Raw genomic sequence first — 20,790 nt, forward strand, 5'->3', positions numbered from 1 at the left:
AATCTAAATAATGCAAAAAAGATAATTAATAACTCGTTTGACTAAGTACATACCAATAGGATACAATTTTATTTTAGTATTGACGGATTTAGTATCCGTCCCACCACTATATTATTTTAACAATTCAATGAATTTGAATACTTAGATATAATTTAACAATTCAATGCCAAATTACATTCATTCATCATAGTGTACAACATCGATAACAAAAAACAAACCATCGACCCCATCACATCACTACAAGAATCGTTGTCAATAATCGACTAGGTATAGACCGCAGCACCGCCTTATCTTCGATATAGGTACTTGCTACTCTTATGCTCAAGCTTTTTCCTAGCAGGGTAAGCAGAATACTAGGTTCTGCTTTAAATTCAAGAGGTGTACGAACTCAAATGGTTCCTTTTAAACTTGTGGGAGATCTTTCGAAGCGTATTGAAGTCGATAGCAAGTCAATTGGACGATTGTTTTATTTTGACGTTGTTTTATGTGGTGCGGGTAATAAATTGGAATGAATTATTTGCTTGTTGGTTTAGATAAAAAAGCTGTCGACTAGAAGCGTGCCTAAAAGGCTGGCAGAGTTGTCACGCTGGATGGGGCAATACTTATCCTTTGTCCAAGGTAGTAGGCAGTGTTTTGATTTCACGAAGCGTCAACCAGCAGTTTGGAAAGGTGTCGTAGATCTAATGCGAGATTAAATCGGTGTGACACACACTATTTTTTCTTCTGGTCTACACAGTCTAGCAAGCAGTAAGAAATTGCATGCGAACATGTCTAAAATGGCCATGACTTTGCATCCCTGTGCGCGTGAACAGATGCTAGGTACCATGTATGTATGTGTATGCTCCTGTTGTGGACTCGCGCCGACGCGTGTATCTATATTTTTGTTTGCGAACAATTTTAGTGGAATCCCTTGAATGAGTGAGAGGATTTGGTTTGATTATAATTACGGAGTTCAGGACGGTTGTCAACCACAGCGCCTATTCTCGAAGGAGATCAGCCAGCTATGTAGGTAAGACATATTAGGTATAGAGCAAAAGTGACTTTTTATTCTCTTACTTCTCTCCAAGTAACCAACCATTTACCTGACAAAAATTCCTTGTCCATCTTTCAATTATACCCAGCACATAATAATTCTCAAGTACTGCAAAACTTAAAACATTCTAAAACATCTAAAAATAAAATTTCAACAAATAAAGACGGACAAAACTCCAGTAAGGTTGATGTTCCTAATTAATATCTTGATGTTCCTCCATCGTTCTGCAAACACACAGTAACTTTGTTACTAAACACGGGTATATAAGTTGGAATTACCGTAGCATCGTTAACTCAACAGTTACCTAAGTTCAACCCCGACGTAGCCTTGAGGTAATTTTACCTTTGGGATTTACGGGGAGAGCGGATGGGGAGTATCTTTCTTTTGATATTGTTGTAGAATATAGTTTATGGAGTGGTATTTAGCTACAACTGATTGATGAGAAAAAGAGAAAATAGGCAGATGATGATAGAGAACATGATTATAACTTATGTATTTTTGAAAAAAAAATACAAAGCCGGAGGTTCTTACCAGTCCTCTGCCATAAGATTCATCTTTGATGCCATACAACTAATTTTACGGTTTGAAAGAGCGCTAATTTAAATAAAAATATAAAAAAAAACTGTTTTGATTTTGAAGCTGTATTATTTAGGCATACTTCATAGGTTTTCCTTGCCTAGGAAGCACATTGAGCTGGCAGTTTTTGCTAAAAGTGCTAACTAATTAATTACTTACTAATTGAGCTAGTCATGCTACAGATAAAAGTCCTGAAGAATAGAAACCTGCCTTGCTCCCAAAGTCTTCTAAATGGAGCTCCAACATTTGCTCAATAATCTTCGCTCGTCGTCCAATCTCCCCGTATGTATAAACATCCGAAATATTTCCGTTATTAGGCATATTGTACAACAAGTCGCAAGGCTGCTGACTGATGAACGAGTAGTATTACTGCTTACCCCCTGTTTGTTTAGGTACATTACTGTCAGGCATTACTGAAATTCATATTGCAAGCTTATAGATAGGCGATGTTTATGGTGAAATGGTTTGGCAGATCTTGAAAAAAATTGTTTAGAGTTGTAAGAAGTTCTTTTTTTGTCGCGTGAAATAGTATGTTTTGTTGGGTTCAATAAACTGTAAATGTAATCGTTGTGTATAAAAGCTATCGTGATATTTTGTAGCTGGCTTGTTGGGGTAAGTTAGGGAGTCGATTCATGCTTACCGTTCGTTTTCAAATAACCCCGTGATTCAAAAGATGGCTAGGTAGACGATGATGAAAGAAAAACAATCAATAAACTTCAACTAAATTTAATATACAAAAATAAATTATATACATCCTAAAAACTAAAGTCGACTTTTTATATTTTACTTATATGATAAATACTTATTAATCTTATTGATAAACTGATTTGACAAAACAGGCTTACTAGCTAAGTTTATTTGGTGTTTCAAATTCGCGATTGTAGAGACTAAATAACTTTTAGGCGTTGTCGGAGATACCGTAGAAAAAGAATAAGGTAAAGGAGTAACAATATTCTTAATGTTAGTATACAAATTTGTTTTTTTCGGTGTTATTTCAACAACTTCAACTGGTGTTACATCATAGAGAGGTCTAGCAGTAGTAGCGATAGAAGGAGAATTTCTACGACCATTGGGATTTGTAACAAAAAGATCTTTTAAGTCATCGTAAGATGGTACAACATTTGTTTTTGCATCCTGATTACCGAACGCAGAGAATTTGCTTTTATGAGGCTGATATGGGTCATTGAGTTCCGAAGAATAATCCATAAGCTCTTTAGACGGTAATTCCTGAGAGAATTTGAAATAATCGTCATCTTTTGTTTTTGGCGCTTTGTCGTTTCTTTCAATGAATTTTTCATTATAATGTTCTAAATATTCGTTATTGTTATCAGTCAAACCACCACTTCCATTGTCATTGACACTCACTTTAGTTGCATCCACGTAAGTACTTTTAGTTTGATAGTTATTAATATATGGTTGGTAATCATTTTTGTTTGCATAATCATTGATTGTTTCAAAGTTTTTGTCATGATTACCATAAATATCATTTAGAGGATTACTGTACGCAGTAGGTTTGGGCAATTCTGGTATATTAATGCCTTTATTATTCCGTAAGTGTTGACGTATATATTCTTCGTTTTCTAAAGAATCTGTATCGACTGCATGGTCGTTATACGGAGGATTAGTATGTTTGTATGTGGTTGGCAGATTATGGGTTTTATATTGATTTTCTTTGCTTACATCAATGTCAATACTATTATCTTGGTTGTGTTGTTCATCGTATCTAACATCAGCTTTATAACCATTTTCGTCAGCTGTGTATGAAACTATTTGCATGCGTCCGTCTGGTAGTCGAACTCTGTACTCTCCGTTGGTAGCTGATCCTGTGCTCTGCTGAGAGTGAGAGAAGTCGTCACCAGTTTTGTGGTCTTTCACTGTGTAGGAGAAGGCGTAGTTTTCACCCTGGAAGAAAAAGTTATGTGTTATTTTTGTTGAAACATAGTGTTATTTGAAACAGTCACTTATAAAAATTTGGTCTTTGGGTAGTTAGGTTCAAATTGGGGGATAAAAAATAGTATCTTATGTGGTAAAGGTTCCTAATTATTCCAAGTTATCGAGTAACACTCTTCTTGTCTAGACAGTTTAACTTTCATTCGGCTGAACATAATAAAGGTCATTTAAAGCAGTCCTATAGAACAAAAATGATCTTCTACAAAGAAAACCACATCAATAATGAACCTTTTGCCCCAGCACATTGCCACGTCAATGCCTAGATTTTTATTTGAAACACGAAGTTGGCGTATTGCCCACCTGCTGCATCAGAGCAATTGATTTACGAACAGCCATATCGATAGAATTCTTTTCTTATACAAATATAATGGCTAGGCTTGGGGCTTTTGTGAAAATGTCTTCTTTCGCTTTAATAAAGGATACTTTTTTTATCTATAGCAAAACTCATCAAATGACCCCTCCCGCTGTGGGTTAGCCGTGGTGAGAGAGTGTCAGACTTTTACCGACTTAAATTCCATCGTTTTCCTTCGTAGGCCTTTTATGTACCAGGGCCGTGGTAACTTTCGAACAGTCCCGCAGCCCCGGCAAGCCTTGGCCTCGGATTAGTTTTAGGCATATTAATTTTCTTTCGTGGTGCCGTTAAATCTATGTATACCTAGCTACTAAATAATATAAAGATTTTTTTGTAGCTAAATTGTTCCGAAACTTCTGAACGAATTTGAAAAAAAAACACTGTTAGGAAGCTACATCACGGGTGACAGACTGTATTCTATCCAGGTACGGGAATTCGTTTCAATGGGACACGGGTACACGGACGATTTGATATAGGTGATATAGCTTTTATTGTGGCATAGATTTCTGTCATCGATGCAGTGGATGCAGTTATTATTAAATTGGTGAAATAATTGTAATTTTATATGAATGCCAGGGTGTATCTTTTATCAGCAGCCGAGTACCTTCTAGATTTTTTTTTGGATAGGATAGGACAATGGTAGGGAGTTCGAGAGTTTCTAGTCATACATAGCATTGGAATTTTCGTTCTTCTCCATAGGAAGCTACTTTTGGAATGGGCAACTAGAATCAAACCTATTTATAATTTTTGACATTCATAAGTGCTCGTAAAGGCCTAAATTAATAAATGATTTGACATTGACTTTATTCTCACAAGAAATTGCTAGTATTATTAGAATTTTAAACTTACATGATTAAATTCTTTACTGTGGTCGTGATCACCCTCATTTGTTGGGTAGTTATAGTGCTGTGGAGATTCCTGAAAACAAAACACAATTATTCTGAAGAATAAATATTTTTATATAGCTATATACCTACATAAGGGCGATGTTAAAAGGGCTAATTATCAAACTCTTTAAGAACATATGTTTTTAATTTTAAAGTAATTGTTAATTTATAACCGGTCGTTAATTTTTTCGCACTTTATATTGTTGTATTCATTCATCATCATCGTCAAACATCTTCGTTCACGGTTGGAAATTGATTCTTATAAAGGGCTTATCTTGTTTAACCGTTAGGCTATTTACTTAATATATGTAGTTTTTAAAGTAGTACCTATAGATATAGTATTTAATTCTGTATCTACCTTGTATTTGTTGTCGGTTTGCGGAGATGAGTATCTATTCTGATGTCCCTCACCCGTCGCCCCGTACAGTGGTTGCACATTTCGTTGCTGTGAAAGAAAATTATATTTTAAAGTAATTTAAAGAAGCATTTGGTGATTCAAACCTTCAAGAAGATACAAAGTATGCTATGAGATGTCATGGAGAAGAATTGGCATGGAAGAAATACGTTTATAATTTGCTGCCGAAAATGTTTATAATTTTTTTTTTCCAGACCCGATTTCTGTGCAAACTAGTTTCGGCTAGGCCACACTAGTTCTTTCTATAGGAAATAGGATTAACTAATATAGCCTAGTAAAAAAAAATCCTAAGCTTGATAATATAAACTAGTTCAGTCTAGGACAAACTATCTAACTAAACTAACTGATCCTGAAATCGGGTGTTGCAGGTAACATATATTATATGCACCAAAACTAGTTTGGAAACCTAAAAAAGAAGGTGCAATGATATGCTTAAAAAGATAACGAATAGCTCCAAATGACATACACACCCCAATCTCTAGTTACAAAACGAAACAACCAACAATTGAATACCCCAAAAACATAAACACAACTAGCAGATTAATCACCGATAACCAGCCGCTGCGAACCGTTTACAATGATCCCCATGTTATCCCGGATAAACAGGCACACCTGTTTCTGTCCACGGCTAACAATAGACGGTATAATCAATCACCAGCCTTGTGCTAGTGAATACAGAAAAAATAATATCACGGATTCATTTTCTTGGGTGGCTGCGAAGTTCGCGGACGGCGATTTTGCAAAGAAAATGTAAAAAATCGGAGAGGGGATTCGCATGGCGATCCAACGAGGTAATGCGGCCAGCCTCTTGGGCACGCTCCCAGTCGACAGCGATGAGGATACATGTTTTTACTAGGACAGTTTTTATCTAAATTGTAATATGTAAATATACAACATATATAATGTAAATGTACAAATGTAAGTACTTAAGTAAACAAAAAAGAATATGTGCAAAATAATTTGAAAGAGCTTTGCAAATATTTATATACATCATTCTCTAATTTTGATAAGAAACAAAGATTCAAGGAAACTGGTTTGAATGATTTATGTAAATATGCTGATGATGATTGATTTATTGATAACGAAGTAAATATATAAACTAAAATAGAATAATCTAGAATTCCTCATGTTAATGATAAAGAAAAAACTGACAAAAGGGAGATAATTGCCACCAATGATGGTTATCCATTCGTCGATATAGTGAATGCTGACTTGAGTTGGATGATGATAATGATCTGAATGATCAAAGATCCAAAAAAATCCAGAAAAAGATATGACACCCAGATAGATTAACGATGTCAAATAGTTATAAAAACCTGCAGCATTTCCCCAGTTTCTGGATTGTAAAATGGTTTCTTTGGAATCCTTTCTGTATGAGCTTCAGTTTGCCTCAACATTTCAAGAATACGAGGAGTAGTCGTTTCAACCTTCTCAGGGATCTGAGGTTTTTTCTCACTCAGAATATTATCCAAAAAGTCTATACTTTCCATAGATTTAATTCTGGGTAAATCTTTAAGTTTCTCACTACTTTGCTGTTCAGGACTATGTGAAGGCCTTCTTCTAAGAAATATTTCTTCATTATCTGTATCTGCCAGTCTTTGCCAAACGTTGCGATTTGGGACTTTTCCCCTATATTCTCTAGATCCTCGCAAATTATACATACTGTCCTGAGGACGTAGCTTTCCATAATGGCTTATCTTATTCTCTATGCTTAACACAGGTCTTATTCTGAGAGGCTGTGGATTGTCAGAAGGCATTCTTCTAAAATTTCGACCGTATTTATCGGGGATTGTTTTGGAAAATTCCAGGCTATTGCCGCCGAGTTTGTCATTGTTTCGATTGAGTTGCTCATAGCTTTGACCTCTCCTTAAAATGCGATCTTTGTATTCAATAAATTTTCTAGTTGTATCAATAGTGTTATTGTTTTTATTTCTTTCTTGTCCGTCATATGTTTTTATTTTATCAGGGTCGCGTATAGGTCTCGCTAGAACATCTCTGTCGCCAGCAATGTGTGGGTGTTCTCTCCTGTTCATATTTCTTCTTCTGTAATGATAGTGATGATGATATTGAGGCCTCCTATAGAGAATTCTTCTTCTATCTTCTACATTAGATTTTCTTCGAGTATCCTTGTAAATGAAACGATATTATTGAAATTGTTTCTATAAAGGTAATTTGGAATAGATACGTCTTAAAAGCTGTCAATGAGTAAACGTAAACGTTTTGGACACTTATCATTGAGTAAAAAGTTTGACTTTTTTTAGTACCATCATTCTTTATGTGATGGTTTATTGCAAACATTTTTATCGAAATACATAAAACTTACGGTGTCAAAGATTTAGGGAGCTAGTAATCCAAATTGTACCAGAAAAAGGGAGGTTTTAGTCACAGTTACAACAAGATTTTTTACCATATAATCCATATCGTTTTCAAGAGCTTCAAGACTATGTTCTGCGGCATGATGAATACGATGGTCGCCATCTTCGTAATAATAAAATTCTCTACTGTAAGGGCTGTGGTAATATCGTATTTCTCTGCTTTTCACTTCATTATCGTGAATTGTTTTTCTTGCGTTAGGGTTTCGTTCATAGTCCTATTTTGAAGAAAGTGTTATTAATAGATGGTCCTTATGCTACAGTTAAAACTTCAAATCTAACTATATGTTATTGTTTATTAGTCAAGAAGTACCTTGCTTCAGAAAGTTGATGCTTTCTCGAAAGTTCGAGACAAACTAAAACATCTGTTACATTATTGGCCTTTTTGTACCATAATATTGTGGCCACTTCACCCATATATTATTTATGCTAATTACGAGTTTCCACCAAATTTTGAGTGAGTTGAGTTTGTTGAGACCACTGCTAGCGTTTATTTATTCGAGCACAAAGGCTCGCAGTTTCACGGATATTTAGAAATGATTGCGCATAATGTGTTACTGTTTCCTAGAGTGAGTTGATCCACAATAATGGAAGGTTACATCCTAGTAAAAGTAACAGAGATAATGAAAGAACCTGTTCATATCTTCTCTGTCGTAGCGGACGCTCCCAAGGATATGTTTTTCTTCTGTGAAGACTTTCTCTTTTCGGATGAATCGGTTCCATCCAATGTTTCTGATAATATTAACACAAGACTGTTTGAAAAATATTAATTAATTTCAATTTGTTATACAAAAAACTGTAGTACAGAACCATGTTAACACTACTTAAGTTTTAAGAAAATATAGACTGTCATCATCTGCCGAGCCTTTTCCCAACTATGTTGGAGTCGGTTTCTAGTCTAAAAATGGATGCAGCTGAGTACCAGTGTGCCATAAGGAGCACCTTACCGGCCAGTTACCATTACTGGCTTCGGACTACCCGTAACGACAGCCAAGGATGTTAAATGACAGTCGGGACCTACAGTTTAACGTGCCCTAAGAAACACACGAAATAATTGTAGACTGTGATAGATTATTAAGGTAAAGTATAGTCTTGTAAATCGCGTGTTCTCTAGCCCCACACTAGAGCTAGAACTAAGAAAAGATGGCGAGTCACCGCGGGCAAAGAATAGGCACAAATATGAGTCGGCCTAAATGCCCACTGGCCTATTCTTGTCATTATTAAATGGAAAATATCTTTCGTTATCTGATATCTATCGACTACAGAAGTATTGTTTAGAAGTTTAACTTTGATATTAATTCGGCTTCAGTATTGAATACTCGATAACTCTGTTTTTAGGTTACTGAAAATAAAGTTGGTGAAGGTGGTTTTATTATTAAAAAACTTTGAGAACAGGTATGACAGGTACCTACATATTTTGCGAAATTTATAAATGCTATTTTAGGAGTTAAGTTAAATTATATTTCAGGCAATATTAGCGGAAAAGTGTCGACTCGATTCATATTATGTAGATTTTATTATACACACAGATATAGCTAAAGATAGAAATATGTACACAACTAATTTAATTAGGAAAACAATATTGAAAGTATTTATTGTTTTAGATCATCTTTAACTAAACCTTACCTGCCCAGGTTCAACCACACTTCAAAATACAGTCTCAATTTCAAAATTTCTCCTATACTTACCAAAACCCAGAGAAAATTCATGGAATACTTAAGTAAAAAAATAAACAAACGTGCATCCCTTACCTCATAATCATCATAAAAATTGTCCCTCTGTCCACCAGCCGGATTCTCATAACCCAACTTGGACAGCCCATAGTCATACACAGGAGTAGCCGTCGCCACATTGTACGTAAACGGCTTATAATTCTTGTTCCTCGCTAGGAATTCAGGCTTGAAAGAGACCTGGTGGAACTGGGACTGAGCTGTCAGGGTGTTGTTGGGGTTCAGCTCGCTCCTGGCGATGGACTCGCTGAGGGGTCGTGAGGTGACGATGAGAGGGGTCGGAGGAGGCGGTGGCGCGTCATTCGGGAATAGTATTGGCCCTTTTCTGGAATTGAAAGTGTTTATTTATAGTTAGATAGATATAATATGTAGAATTTACTTTGTTGTGCGCTAATAGGACAAAGTAAATAGTATGTATTTTATAATCTTTATATTAAATTGATATTTCTATAAAATATTGCGTTGTCACCTTTGTAACATATTTAGTAGCAAGTTATTCTAGCTACGAGAAGTGTTTCTAATTTGAGTTTAAAGATTTCATTACAGATACAAACATCGGTGAAGGTAAATAAAAGCTTAGGTACAGCAAACTTTTTTTCGGTCGATAGTACCTATGATCGGGCTCATAAATTACTATGGAGATGAATGGTAGGGTGCACATTGCAACGAAAAAACCCTTGATTAGGTTCACAATTACCTATCTTCAAAATAAACTGTCAGCTAACCAGCTAGCTGTTGGTCCAACTATTGACTAGGTAGTTATTTGAAGGTGTTCTCAGTAGGTAATAAATCCAAACCAATCAACTTTTATTTACATGTCACACAAATAAAACGCATACTACTAATCGCTCCGACTTTTCCTCTCCCGTGGACGATACTACAAGAAATAATTGCGGACTAATGCGAAATCAATACTGCAGCTATCTGGTTTAACCGATGGCTTTAACCGTAGATCATATAACTAATTGGAACCGCCAGGAGCACAAATCTTTATGTAAAAAACATCTTTATTTGGACAATCATCAAATGACACCTAAGTCCACCATCACCATCAAAGTCGTGGTGGCCTAGTGGGCAAAGAACCAACCTCTCGAGTATGAGGGCGCGGGTTCGATTCCAGGTCAGGCAAGTACCAATGCAACTTTTCTAAGTTTGTATGTACTTTCTAAGTATATCTTAGACACCAATGACTGTGTTTCGGATGGCACGTTAAACTGTAGGTCCCGGCTGTCATTGAACATCCTTGGCAGTCGTTACGGGTAGTCAGAAGCCAGTAAGTCTGACACCAGTCTAACCAAGGGGTATCGGGTTGCCCGGGTAACTGGGTTGAGGAGGTCAGATAGGCAGTCGCTTCTTGTAAAGCACTGGTACTCAGCTGAATCCGGTTAGACTGGAAGCCGACCCCAACACAGTTTGGGAAAAAGGCTCGGAGGATGATGATCAAAAGACACCTCCCGATGTGGGTTTAGCGTGAGGGAGTGTCAGACTCTTACTGACTAAAACCCACCATGTTTCTTCTAGAGCCCATAGTGTACCAGGGCCGCGGTAACTCGCACGAATTATCCCTTAGCCCCGTTACACATATGTAGTGATTGGTCCCTTATATATTGTCGATCACATCGTTAAGCACGAACACTACAAAATTGACAAACACAATCATAATAATGAATCAAACATTTACCGTGCGTCCAATATGAGCGATCTGGATGCGAACGCGAAGCGACGCAGCGCGAAGCAAAAACAACAAACAGTCGATTTCGGAGTAGAGCGGTACGGTGCAGCATACATCCATCAATTCACTTCGGATCGCTTTGCATTCGCGTTTATTCGCGCATATAGGACGCACATAACGTACGAGTACGAGTGACACTCTCTTAACTTTGGCAGAAAGTAAGGCGATGGCGTATCCAGTAGGCTATATGCTCTAAGAGTTTAACCGATGGCTTTAACCGTTCGATTTAAACTTAGCGAGTTAAAGCTAACGACTTCTTATGTTCCGCTTCTGTTATATTTCTAGGTTCATTTGTGAAAAACGTTTAATTAAAAATCTTGAGGTTGAGTCGAATCACAGCCGGGTTTAGAAATGTAATTTTAATTTTCTACTGTTCTTAAAGAAATAGAAAATGTGTAAGTTGTTAAGAACGTACCGTTATATTAACCGGTCGTTTTCAATTGTTCCATGTTACTCATATACCTATCAACGCCTGTCTGAACCGAGCATTGCCGCTCAGAAATATCGAGTTTAAAAGCCGCTGGTGTGAAAACGCTCTAAGATGTTACTCGGGGTGTCTTGGTTTAGGTGGAGTTTTCTTCTTATTGTTTATCTTACTTAAAATATAATTGCACTGATTGGAAATATTAATTATCTACTAATATAATAAAGACAATTTTATTTGTTTATCTCTTTTGGTGTACCCTAAGGTCTCCGAACCAACCGAAACGATTTCAAAAATTCTTTCACTGTTGGAATTAAGCTACATTCTTCCCTAGTAACATAGGCTACATATATCTTAAGGAACTACGGGAAAACGGCTAGAATTAAACATTGAATCCATATTTATAAAATAATATTTCACTATTGTACCACGGTACAAGTATAGTAAGCCACTTATAAATTACTTAATCAAAACAGGAAAACCTTTTATATCTCCAAAAATAGTAAGAACTGTTTGTAAAGGACATTCTAACCATTACTTAAAACTACATTAGGAGAGAAAAAGTCTATTTTCGGACATCGATTCTAAGATTGGTCACCCAAACCATTAGAATAGGTCGTAGAGTAAATACAAGATACCCTATTTTCTTGCCACTTATACACAAGATACAAGATTCTTGAAGATACCCTATTTTAGGTACCTAATGCCTAGAAAGATCGTGGTTTCACTTTGTATCCTAAAAAAATAACCCCCTTACTTATAAAATCTCTAATCACCTTCTAAGCAACATTTTAACTAATCACTACTTAAAGTCTTAAGTAGTGATTAAATGATAGTTAAGACATGCTTAAGCAACACTTATACGTAAGAATTTTCTTAAACAGCCCTTAAGTATTACTTATATTTAATTCACGTTTATAAGTAAGGCTGTTAGTTAGTATAAGTAAGTAAGGCTGTGCTGTAAAAGTTCATGTTTCGTTACTTAATATTGGTAGAGGTCATTTTCATCGGAGAGCACGTTAATGTGGGTCCTGCGACTGATCTCTCTCCGGTCGTGTCGGATTGCCGTCCCATCGGACTATGAGAGTGAAGGAATAGTGAGTGCACCTGTGTCCAAGCAAATCCTTGTGCACTATAATATGTCCTGCGCAGCTGGCTGATCTCCTTTCATGAAAACAGCCGCCGCGGCCGAAATCGGCCTTGGACGTCTTACGTTTTCAATACCCAACTGTCAACTGCGACGACTGCACATGCCTCAACTGCATGGAGTCGGCCGCTCCTGCACTACTGATTTGTATGTATTTACATGATACCGTTTTGGATCGAAGCGGCAGCAGCACGTGCAGTCATCCTCAGTTATAGTTCGATTTCATGCAGTTGATGCAAGCGCAGTAGGAAACTAGCTTTCAAAACGCCCCTTAAGAGTTTTGACACATCAAATGTGCAAAAAAGCTCTTAGTAAGATCGAAATGCAATCTCTCTATCATTAGGATTTTTTTGTAGCTTGCAATTGACTAGTTATAAAATATGGTCAGTGTTTTTATGCGTTTTTTACGAAACCATATTTTGATTGGTCATTGCTAAACTTTCTTACCAGTCCATGATTTTAATGGTTCTTGCTGTTAGCTAGCATATGTAAGTTTTGGTTGTAATCACACTAATAAAATATTTTCTAGAGAGAGTGTATACGAGGATGTAAGTTGGTCACTTCTTCAACACGCAAAAGGTTAAAGGATTTAGATGAAACTTGGCAGGAGCATTTTACATCAGAATAACATGCTTCTTACCCAGGCATGGAAATAAGTTCCCCCAGATGTGGCTAGAACTGCACGGACCAGCTAGAACATGTATAGTAGTAATAACCCTACTCGTTTAAGAAATCAAACTCAGGACACTACGTTGTAACCACTAAACATACACTAAACATTGATGTACCTACGTACTTTTCTGTGTTTATAATAGTTTTTCACGCCAAAAGTGTGTAATTATCTAGACAACAATCCAGCCAGCCCTTCGCTTAGCTAAAGTGTGAAAACAATAGCAGCGATACTTTTTATACGCATTGCTGGGAAAATGCTGTCTTAAGAATGACTGCCTACGTACTACCTTCTTATAATGTTAGCTGTGAGAAAATACTTCCTAATCATAGGGTTTACCTTGAAGGATATAATAGCATTTTACTATATAATAATAGGGATAGGTTTGTGTTTGTAGCCTAGTAGTTAAAGCATCAGCCTGAGTGTGTGGGGTCGAGGTCAGGTTAGTATCAATGTACGTTAGTCTATCCTCCGAGCGCTTTTTCCCAACTATGTTGGGATCGGCTTCCAGTCTAACCGAATGTAGCTGAGTACCAGTGTGCAACAAGGAGCGACTGCCTATCTGACCTCCTCAGCTCAGTTATCCGGGCAACCCAATACCCCTTGGTTAGACTGGTGTCAGACTTACTGGCTTCTGACTAACCGTAACGACTGTCAGCAAGTTCAATGGCAGCATTCACTTTCAGGTTAGCGTTAGTATATCTTGGGACGTAATGACTGAGTAAAGTTGAAGGAAAACATCTTGAGGAAACCTAGACATTAAAGTCTGAGATTGATAGTCCGCTTTGCAAATGTGGTGATTAAGGCTCATTACTTCTCTGTATGAGAAGAGACCTGAACCCTGTATTGGAACAGTTAAAAAGCCGTTGATGATTGTTATTCTTAATCCTCGAAAACGATAGTAAATCGACCTATCTGCTTGTTTTTGTTTACAAATTGGTAACTATCCCGTAGCCTAGTGGTCTTAAGTCGTCATCTCGAGTTTGAGTCCTGGGTCGAGCTAAAAATGGCGATGTTGTTTTGAAACAAATTTTCTCAAAGAAGCCACGTGGAGGGAGGTGCACTGAACCGTGTGATAATCGCTTAAGACATGAACTTCTATAGGTACCTAATCATTGTTATTAAATTCTATTCTATTCAGAAACACGTGCTGAGGTATTTAACCTACCTTATATAACAGTGTTTAATTAAAATATGACTTTATCATCATAATAATTCTCGGTTTTGTGTAATTACTTATAATTAATTTAATAAATTTTGCTCTTGTTTGATAAATAGCAGAGACTCTAGTGAAGATATCATGCTGGGAAGTTGAATCTAGGAATTTCTGATGCAAAACATTGTTTTATTTGGACGAGTCTGTGTAAAAGGTATTTTAAGACATCTGCCTGTTCCCAGCTATATAGCCAAATAGCCGTTTTCCCGCGGTTTCACCCGTGTCCCGTGGGAGCTACTGCCCGCGCCGGGATAAAATATACCCTATGTTACTCGCATATAATAAAGCTTTCTAATGGTGAAAGAATATTTAAAATCGGTCCAGTAGTTTTTCAGTTTATCCATTACAACCAAACAAACAAAGTTTTCCTCTTTATAATATTAGTATAGACTATATGCCTTCTCCCCGCTACCCAAAGGTAGACTGGTAGAGAACGCCTTAGGCGTTAAGTCCGCCATTGCACTGTATGTGCAAGAAGCATTTAAATAAATAAATAAACTATATTGAGGTGGGCTTCCAGTCTAATTGGATGTAGCTGAGTACAGTCAACTTCAGATCAGTGTTAACAGTTTTATAGGAAAATCGTACTTATTACTATTAGGTTAAGGTGCATGACAGTTACCACTGATGTGCGGTCTACCGTACCAATTTTTTTTCTACTCATCATAAGCCCCCAAAAATACTAGTAGCAGGTACTTAACAACTGCTAAACGATAGAAACAAATGAATGTTCTTTCTTTATTCTCTCTTTTCGTTCTTTCTTTGAAACTTACTTGGCATTCTTATGTGGCACAAACTGAACAGCGTTGAAGAGAGGTCTGGGGCTGGTGCCTTCCTGACTCCTCACTCCTGGCAGCAATAGAAGTAGGAGGAGGATCATGCTGCTGTAGGTATCTGTAACAAGGGATAATTGGGCTGATTAACGGCTGTTCCTAATATTCTATCTCTATTTGTCTGTAGTTTTGATAAACAGAGATGGAAATTTGACATTACTTGTATGGGGCTGTTGTCATCGTCATCATCATAATCATCCTTGTCCTTCGAGCCTTTTTTCTAACTATGTTGGGGTCGGCTTCCAGTCTAACCGGATGTAGCTGAATACCAGTGCTTTACAAGGAGCGACTGCCCTATCTGATCTCCTCAACCCAGTTACCCGGGCAACCCGATATCCCATAGAACAAATCAATAGATAAATTGAATATTGGGAATGTCCGTTAATCGTTGCAGCCGAAAGACGCTCTCGGATGGGCTGCAACTTCTCCAAGCTGTGGAGATTTGCCATCTTTACTTTTCTACTAAAACTAGCTGCTGCCGGGGCTGCAGGATTGTTCGAAAGAGTAACCGCGGCCCTGGTACGTAAATGGCATAAGAAGGAACATGATGGGTTTTATTCAGTAAAAGTCTGCACTCCCTCACGCTGCACTTATAGCGGTAGGCATTATTTGATGATATCCCACAACCCTTTTTCTTGTATGAATAATATTTCATATCGTTAGGCGAAGTTTCATCATACCATCCAGTTTAAAATATGATTCTCATAGCATCAAAAATACAGTTAAAAAGATAGTTCAAATAACACAGTAAACAACTCTTGCTTCAATAGTTAATAAATTCACAGTTACACAACAGTTAGCTCCAATTTTCACATAGTTAACTATCATTGTTAAGCTTGCAGGTTTTTACTTAATATTTAACCGAGTTAGTGAATAGATTACGTTATAGTGAGATAAACCAATAAACTTTGTTGAGGCGTGTGAATGTAGTTCAAATTTAACTGTTACGGTTAAGTGATGGAAATAATTATAACTTTGGACAGTCGTTATGGGTAGTTAGTAGTCGTGATAATCAATGCGCCTGATCTCTCTCCGGTCGTGTCGGATTGCCGTCCCATCGGGCTATGAGAGTGAAGGAATAGTGAGTACACCAGTGTCCAAGCAAATGCTTGTGCACTGTAATATGTCCTGCGCAGTTGGCTAATCTTCTTACATGAGAACAGCCGCCGTAGCCGATAATAATCGGCTAGGAGGACATCAACCAGTCTTATGTTGCTTGGTAAAAGGTTTGAGGAGCTCAGATGGCAGTCGCTTCATGTAAAACACTGGTATTCAGCTGCATCCGGTTAGACTGGATGTCGACCCCAACATGGATCGGCAATGGCTAGGCAGATTACATTTTAAAATAGATAAAAATTGAGTCCTATTTATTTTTTGCAAAAAAATATTTGAATTGGATCAGAACTATATCTAGGGGGAGTCCGGGAGAGTTTACCCGACTTCGACTAAAATGCTCATAAATCTCTTTATATTAATAAAAAACTATTTTCTAAAAATTTTACCCTAAGCTGCATTATTAAGGTTTATTTTTTCTTAAGAAAGTTTTGTAAATCATTAATACTTTTTGAGTAATTAACAATTTTTACCGAAGTGAGATTTGGCTATTATCTCCCGTCTGGGTGGGAGACTTGACCACCCGACAAGGGAGACTTTACCCTTGGTAAAATAAAAATAACAAATTATAATTAAATAAAGAATTCAATTAAAAAAACATTGCATATAATAATTATATAGTTTCAGTCTGTCTACAGCAAAATATCTGGTACATTTAACAATATCTTAATACACAGACCCTGAAGACAAACCCAAGTATGATGATAGCTTATGGACTCAGAGCTATCATCATACTTGGGTTTGTCTTCAGGGTCTGTCTCACTGTCACTTGACTGTAAAACTTGTCTTTTCACTGTATTTGTCCTTGGTTTACCTTTTTGTTTCTGTTTAGTTATTTTAATTATTTTTTTGGCCCGATTACATCTTGGTGTCCCTTTTCTGGTGTTTTTGTTAAAATTTAAGTTTTTCCGGGCTGTCTACTACGACGGAGTTTCTTTCTGGGAGATGCTTTGGGAAAGGGATGAATCGTTTGTGGCAAAATTATTTTATTGATATTATAAATTGATGGTGAACTCGCTCTAGACTCTGCAGTTTCATTTATTTTTCATTTAAAAATATTACTGGAACAGAAACAGAGGGAGATTACCCTGGGTAAAGTCTCCTCCCGTCGCCATGATAAAGTCTCCCACCCCACGCCAAGCTATCTGTTATTCAATTTACAAAAGAAACTAAAATATCCATGTAAAATCTGTCTGTCGTAAAGGTTATAAGGATAATTACACTAAGGGTATGTATTCATCACAAGCTGGAATCTATAAACAGTAAGCAACAATAGTCAAATATCGAAAATTGAAAAAAAGTACTTGTGGGGCTCAAAAACGTGTATTTACTTGTAACTCTAAAACGAAACTGCTGAACGCAACAACGCCGCGTAAGTAAGGTGGCTGGCGCCTATGGGTTGTAAGAAGTGTGGCAAAGCCGCAATATCTAGGTAAACAGAGATTCTATGACCAGTGGCTATTGTCTCCCACCTGCTAAACTATCCCGGACTCCCCCTACATCAAACAGATATATGAAAATTGTGATTTTCCCTCAAGCCTAAACCAAAGATCCAAGCAACCATGATATTTAGCAACCACATTACCTGATCAGGGTCTCGATCAGTATTAGTAGGTCTATTTATTTTCATAAATCAGGGGACCTTAATGAGGGTCAGAATAAAATGACCCCAAATTAAATTGTAAGGGTTGAGGTCTGATGGTTGAACAAATGGTAGACCTATATGTAGCGTAGTTTCGGGTTGGAACTATTTTTAGAAACGGTTCTTAGCTTGTTTGGTTGTTTTTTATTTGGCCTTTAACAAATACTGGCTGTACCCGGATAAAATATAGCCTATGACACTCGGAGACAGAGTAGCATCCATATAGTGAAAGAATTATTAATATCGGTTCAGTAGTTTCAGAGCCTACAGGCTACAGGTTACACAACACAAACAGAGACGGGTCAGATTACAAAATGACTTCATAAAAGTAATTTACCTAAGACTGATATTTCAAAAAGCAACCGAATTCAAAGTGCTAAATACTTAGCATTCTCCGATTGCATGAACGAACGTAACAAACTAATTAGACAGATATGTAGATAGTTAGTTAACACAAGATGTAACAGTTACCCATTTCCCACACTATTGATAACCATCGCTTATGGCGTGTTTTCTTCCATTCTCAGAACTCTATGGATTCATCGCTGTGGGATTACGAAGAAATGTTTGTTTTATCTTGTTTTTGTGTCTGTTTGAATTACTGTTGATTTTTATGTTACATCTTTGGGATTAGAGATGATGTCTCTCAATAATTATGGCATAACTAGCTGGGAACTACTTCCTGCACCCGGATAAATTGACTGACTCCTTTTTGAGGCTATCTGTGTACCTTTAATTTAAATTGTTTCGGTGCCCAATTTTGTCGGGAGACATGACAAACAGAATTAATTTCTCAGTCATAATATTAGTAGGAATTTATTAATCGTCATAAAAAACTCAATAAGTTACATGAAATGAAATATGAAAATATTATGTAAATCGATCGTACTTTTTCATGACAATTACTAAGTGATACGGCGATATTTATACCTAGTAGTATGAAAAGGAAGAAATGTTTTTAAAATTATGAAGCTACGTCACATGTGTTATTAAATATCTTCAAGAAAAAGTCTATCAACTTCATCTCGAGGGTTTGACGTAGGTACTTAACCATGCCATACAAAAACGCCATATTGAAAAAAAAAATCCGACTTGATCCCACGTAAAAACAATTTCAAAACACTCTTCGAGCTATTATCTAGTACAAAACACGTAAATATTTCTTTTCATTCATCAAAAATCTCAACAATAGCCACGCATGCAAATGGCGGGCGTTCGCACGGAGCGCGGGAAACAATCGGGTTGCCATGACAACGCCAATATGGCGGATATGTGTGACACGAGTTCGCAAGCGCCATGAATCAAGATAACTATGCATTGTTTTAGATTGATTGGGACGAAGTTATTATTGACGGGGTTTATTTTTGGGTCAGTTGTAGGTAAATTAGTGATTAGATGGATTTTTAAAGATAAAGATAAAGACAATAATTACATAAGTTATCGTCTTAAGTGGACAGAAGATTATAATCAGATAGGTGTGCAATCCTAGCTACGAGTAATATCATGAATGCGTTTGCTTAAGTAACTACGTCTAAAACGATTGAATGTATAAGACCTAAGAAATTGCATAGGTTACTTTTTTCGTTATTAGCTCCCTTGGGGTGGGGGTCGGTGTGAGTAGATCTAGCGGGGAACAGCATAATTATTTATTGGATTATTTAGACGTTAACTAATCATTCACCATAACTTTTAAGGAAACCTGGTTTGGGAAATATTAATTTTATTTTCATAAAAACACACTGCATTTATTGTATATTAGTACAACCTGGATGTAAATGATATAACAAATTACATTACTAAAAAAAAGGTGCAAAACCAAACCAAATGTTTTGAAAAAAGTAACGTCCCAAAATTCGTAATAAAACGGGCATTCATGGCAACAATATTTACGAGCCGCGTGAACACCCTGTATATCGTAAAACAAACACGCTGTATATAGGGCTCAGGGGTGCTATCGTTTTACTGGTGATATTTATGAATGTAGCTCAGAGGTGGTGTAGAAGATGGAATAGATAGTGAAATCAATTCAAGTTGTGATGCAGTTATAAAAAATATTGAATACAGATCATCTTATTATGAATAAAAAATATTAGGTATGTTCATATTTCGTAGAGGTGGTTAGTTTCTAAATAATAATAATATAATCTATCTTAAACTTGTATAGTTCAAAACTTCGGGCTGGATTTGATTTGAATACATTGTGTTAGTTTTTCTTCACAACTTAATCTCAAAAATTACAAATATTATTCAATTAAAAAAACTTACCAATAAAACAAAAATCAAACAATAAAAATCACTTGAATATTACTGTTTTTTCTTTTCACATAATCACTTTCACTCACACAATACAAAAAAATAATACAAATACAATAATTATTTTTTAATTAAATTATTAACTGATAGTTACACAAGTGTTAACTATGGTTGTTAGTAGAAGAATGACGGTTGAGTAGAACTCACGGTTATTTATTACTAAGCCGTGGTTCAAATGTAGGCCAGGAGGTAGGCAGATTCATAGACTAACCTTTTCAGTTATTATTTCATAGTTTTCAGTAGTTATTGTTTAATAGGATTAATAATAAAGTTAATTGTTATTTTAAATAACTATGAATGGGTATTGAAAATTTAAAGTTGCAGCCATTATCAATAAGCTATTTTTATGTTGTCTTTATTTGTACATATTTCCATGTATTTTCCA

At 36.4% G+C, this 20,790-nt stretch overlaps 1 protein-coding gene across 1 annotated transcript; it reads right to left on the reverse strand.

Moving 5' to 3' along the window:
• Window positions 1-2,339: 2,339 nt before the first annotated feature.
• On the reverse strand, window positions 2,340-20,445 carry LOC110371490 (uncharacterized). Its single transcript, XM_064042267.1, has 9 exons — window positions 20,358-20,445; window positions 15,278-15,398; window positions 9,337-9,640; window positions 8,219-8,317; window positions 7,621-7,803; window positions 6,515-7,339; window positions 5,157-5,243; window positions 4,761-4,829; window positions 2,340-3,511 (listed from the first exon to the last, which is right to left on the reverse strand). Exons 2-9 carry the CDS (start codon window positions 15,382-15,384, stop codon window positions 2,393-2,395), a joined length of 2,793 nt encoding a protein of 930 aa, XP_063898337.1. The 5' UTR covers window positions 15,385-15,398; window positions 20,358-20,445; the 3' UTR covers window positions 2,340-2,392.
• Window positions 20,446-20,790: the final 345 nt, after the last annotated feature.

The sequence above is a fragment of the Helicoverpa armigera genome, chromosome 28 (assembly GCF_030705265.1).
Source record: "Helicoverpa armigera isolate CAAS_96S chromosome 28, ASM3070526v1, whole genome shotgun sequence".
In the NCBI taxonomy this organism is placed as follows: Eukaryota; Metazoa; Arthropoda; class Insecta; order Lepidoptera; family Noctuidae; genus Helicoverpa; species Helicoverpa armigera.

Bases quoted from the DNA above. Each gene is read 5' to 3' on its own strand.
- LOC110371490 (XM_064042267.1), bottom strand. From the start codon at position 15,384: ATGATCCTCCTCCTACTTCTATTGCTGCCAGGAGTGAGGAGTCAGGAA. The intron at 8,318-9,336 runs GTAAGGGATGCA...TAATATTATCAG, and splicing joins ATTTTTATGATGATTATGAG to AAACATTGGATGGAACCGAT. The intron at 7,804-8,218 runs GTTCTTTCATTA...TCTTCAAAATAG, and splicing joins GACAGAGAAGATATGAACAG to GACTATGAACGAAACCCTAA.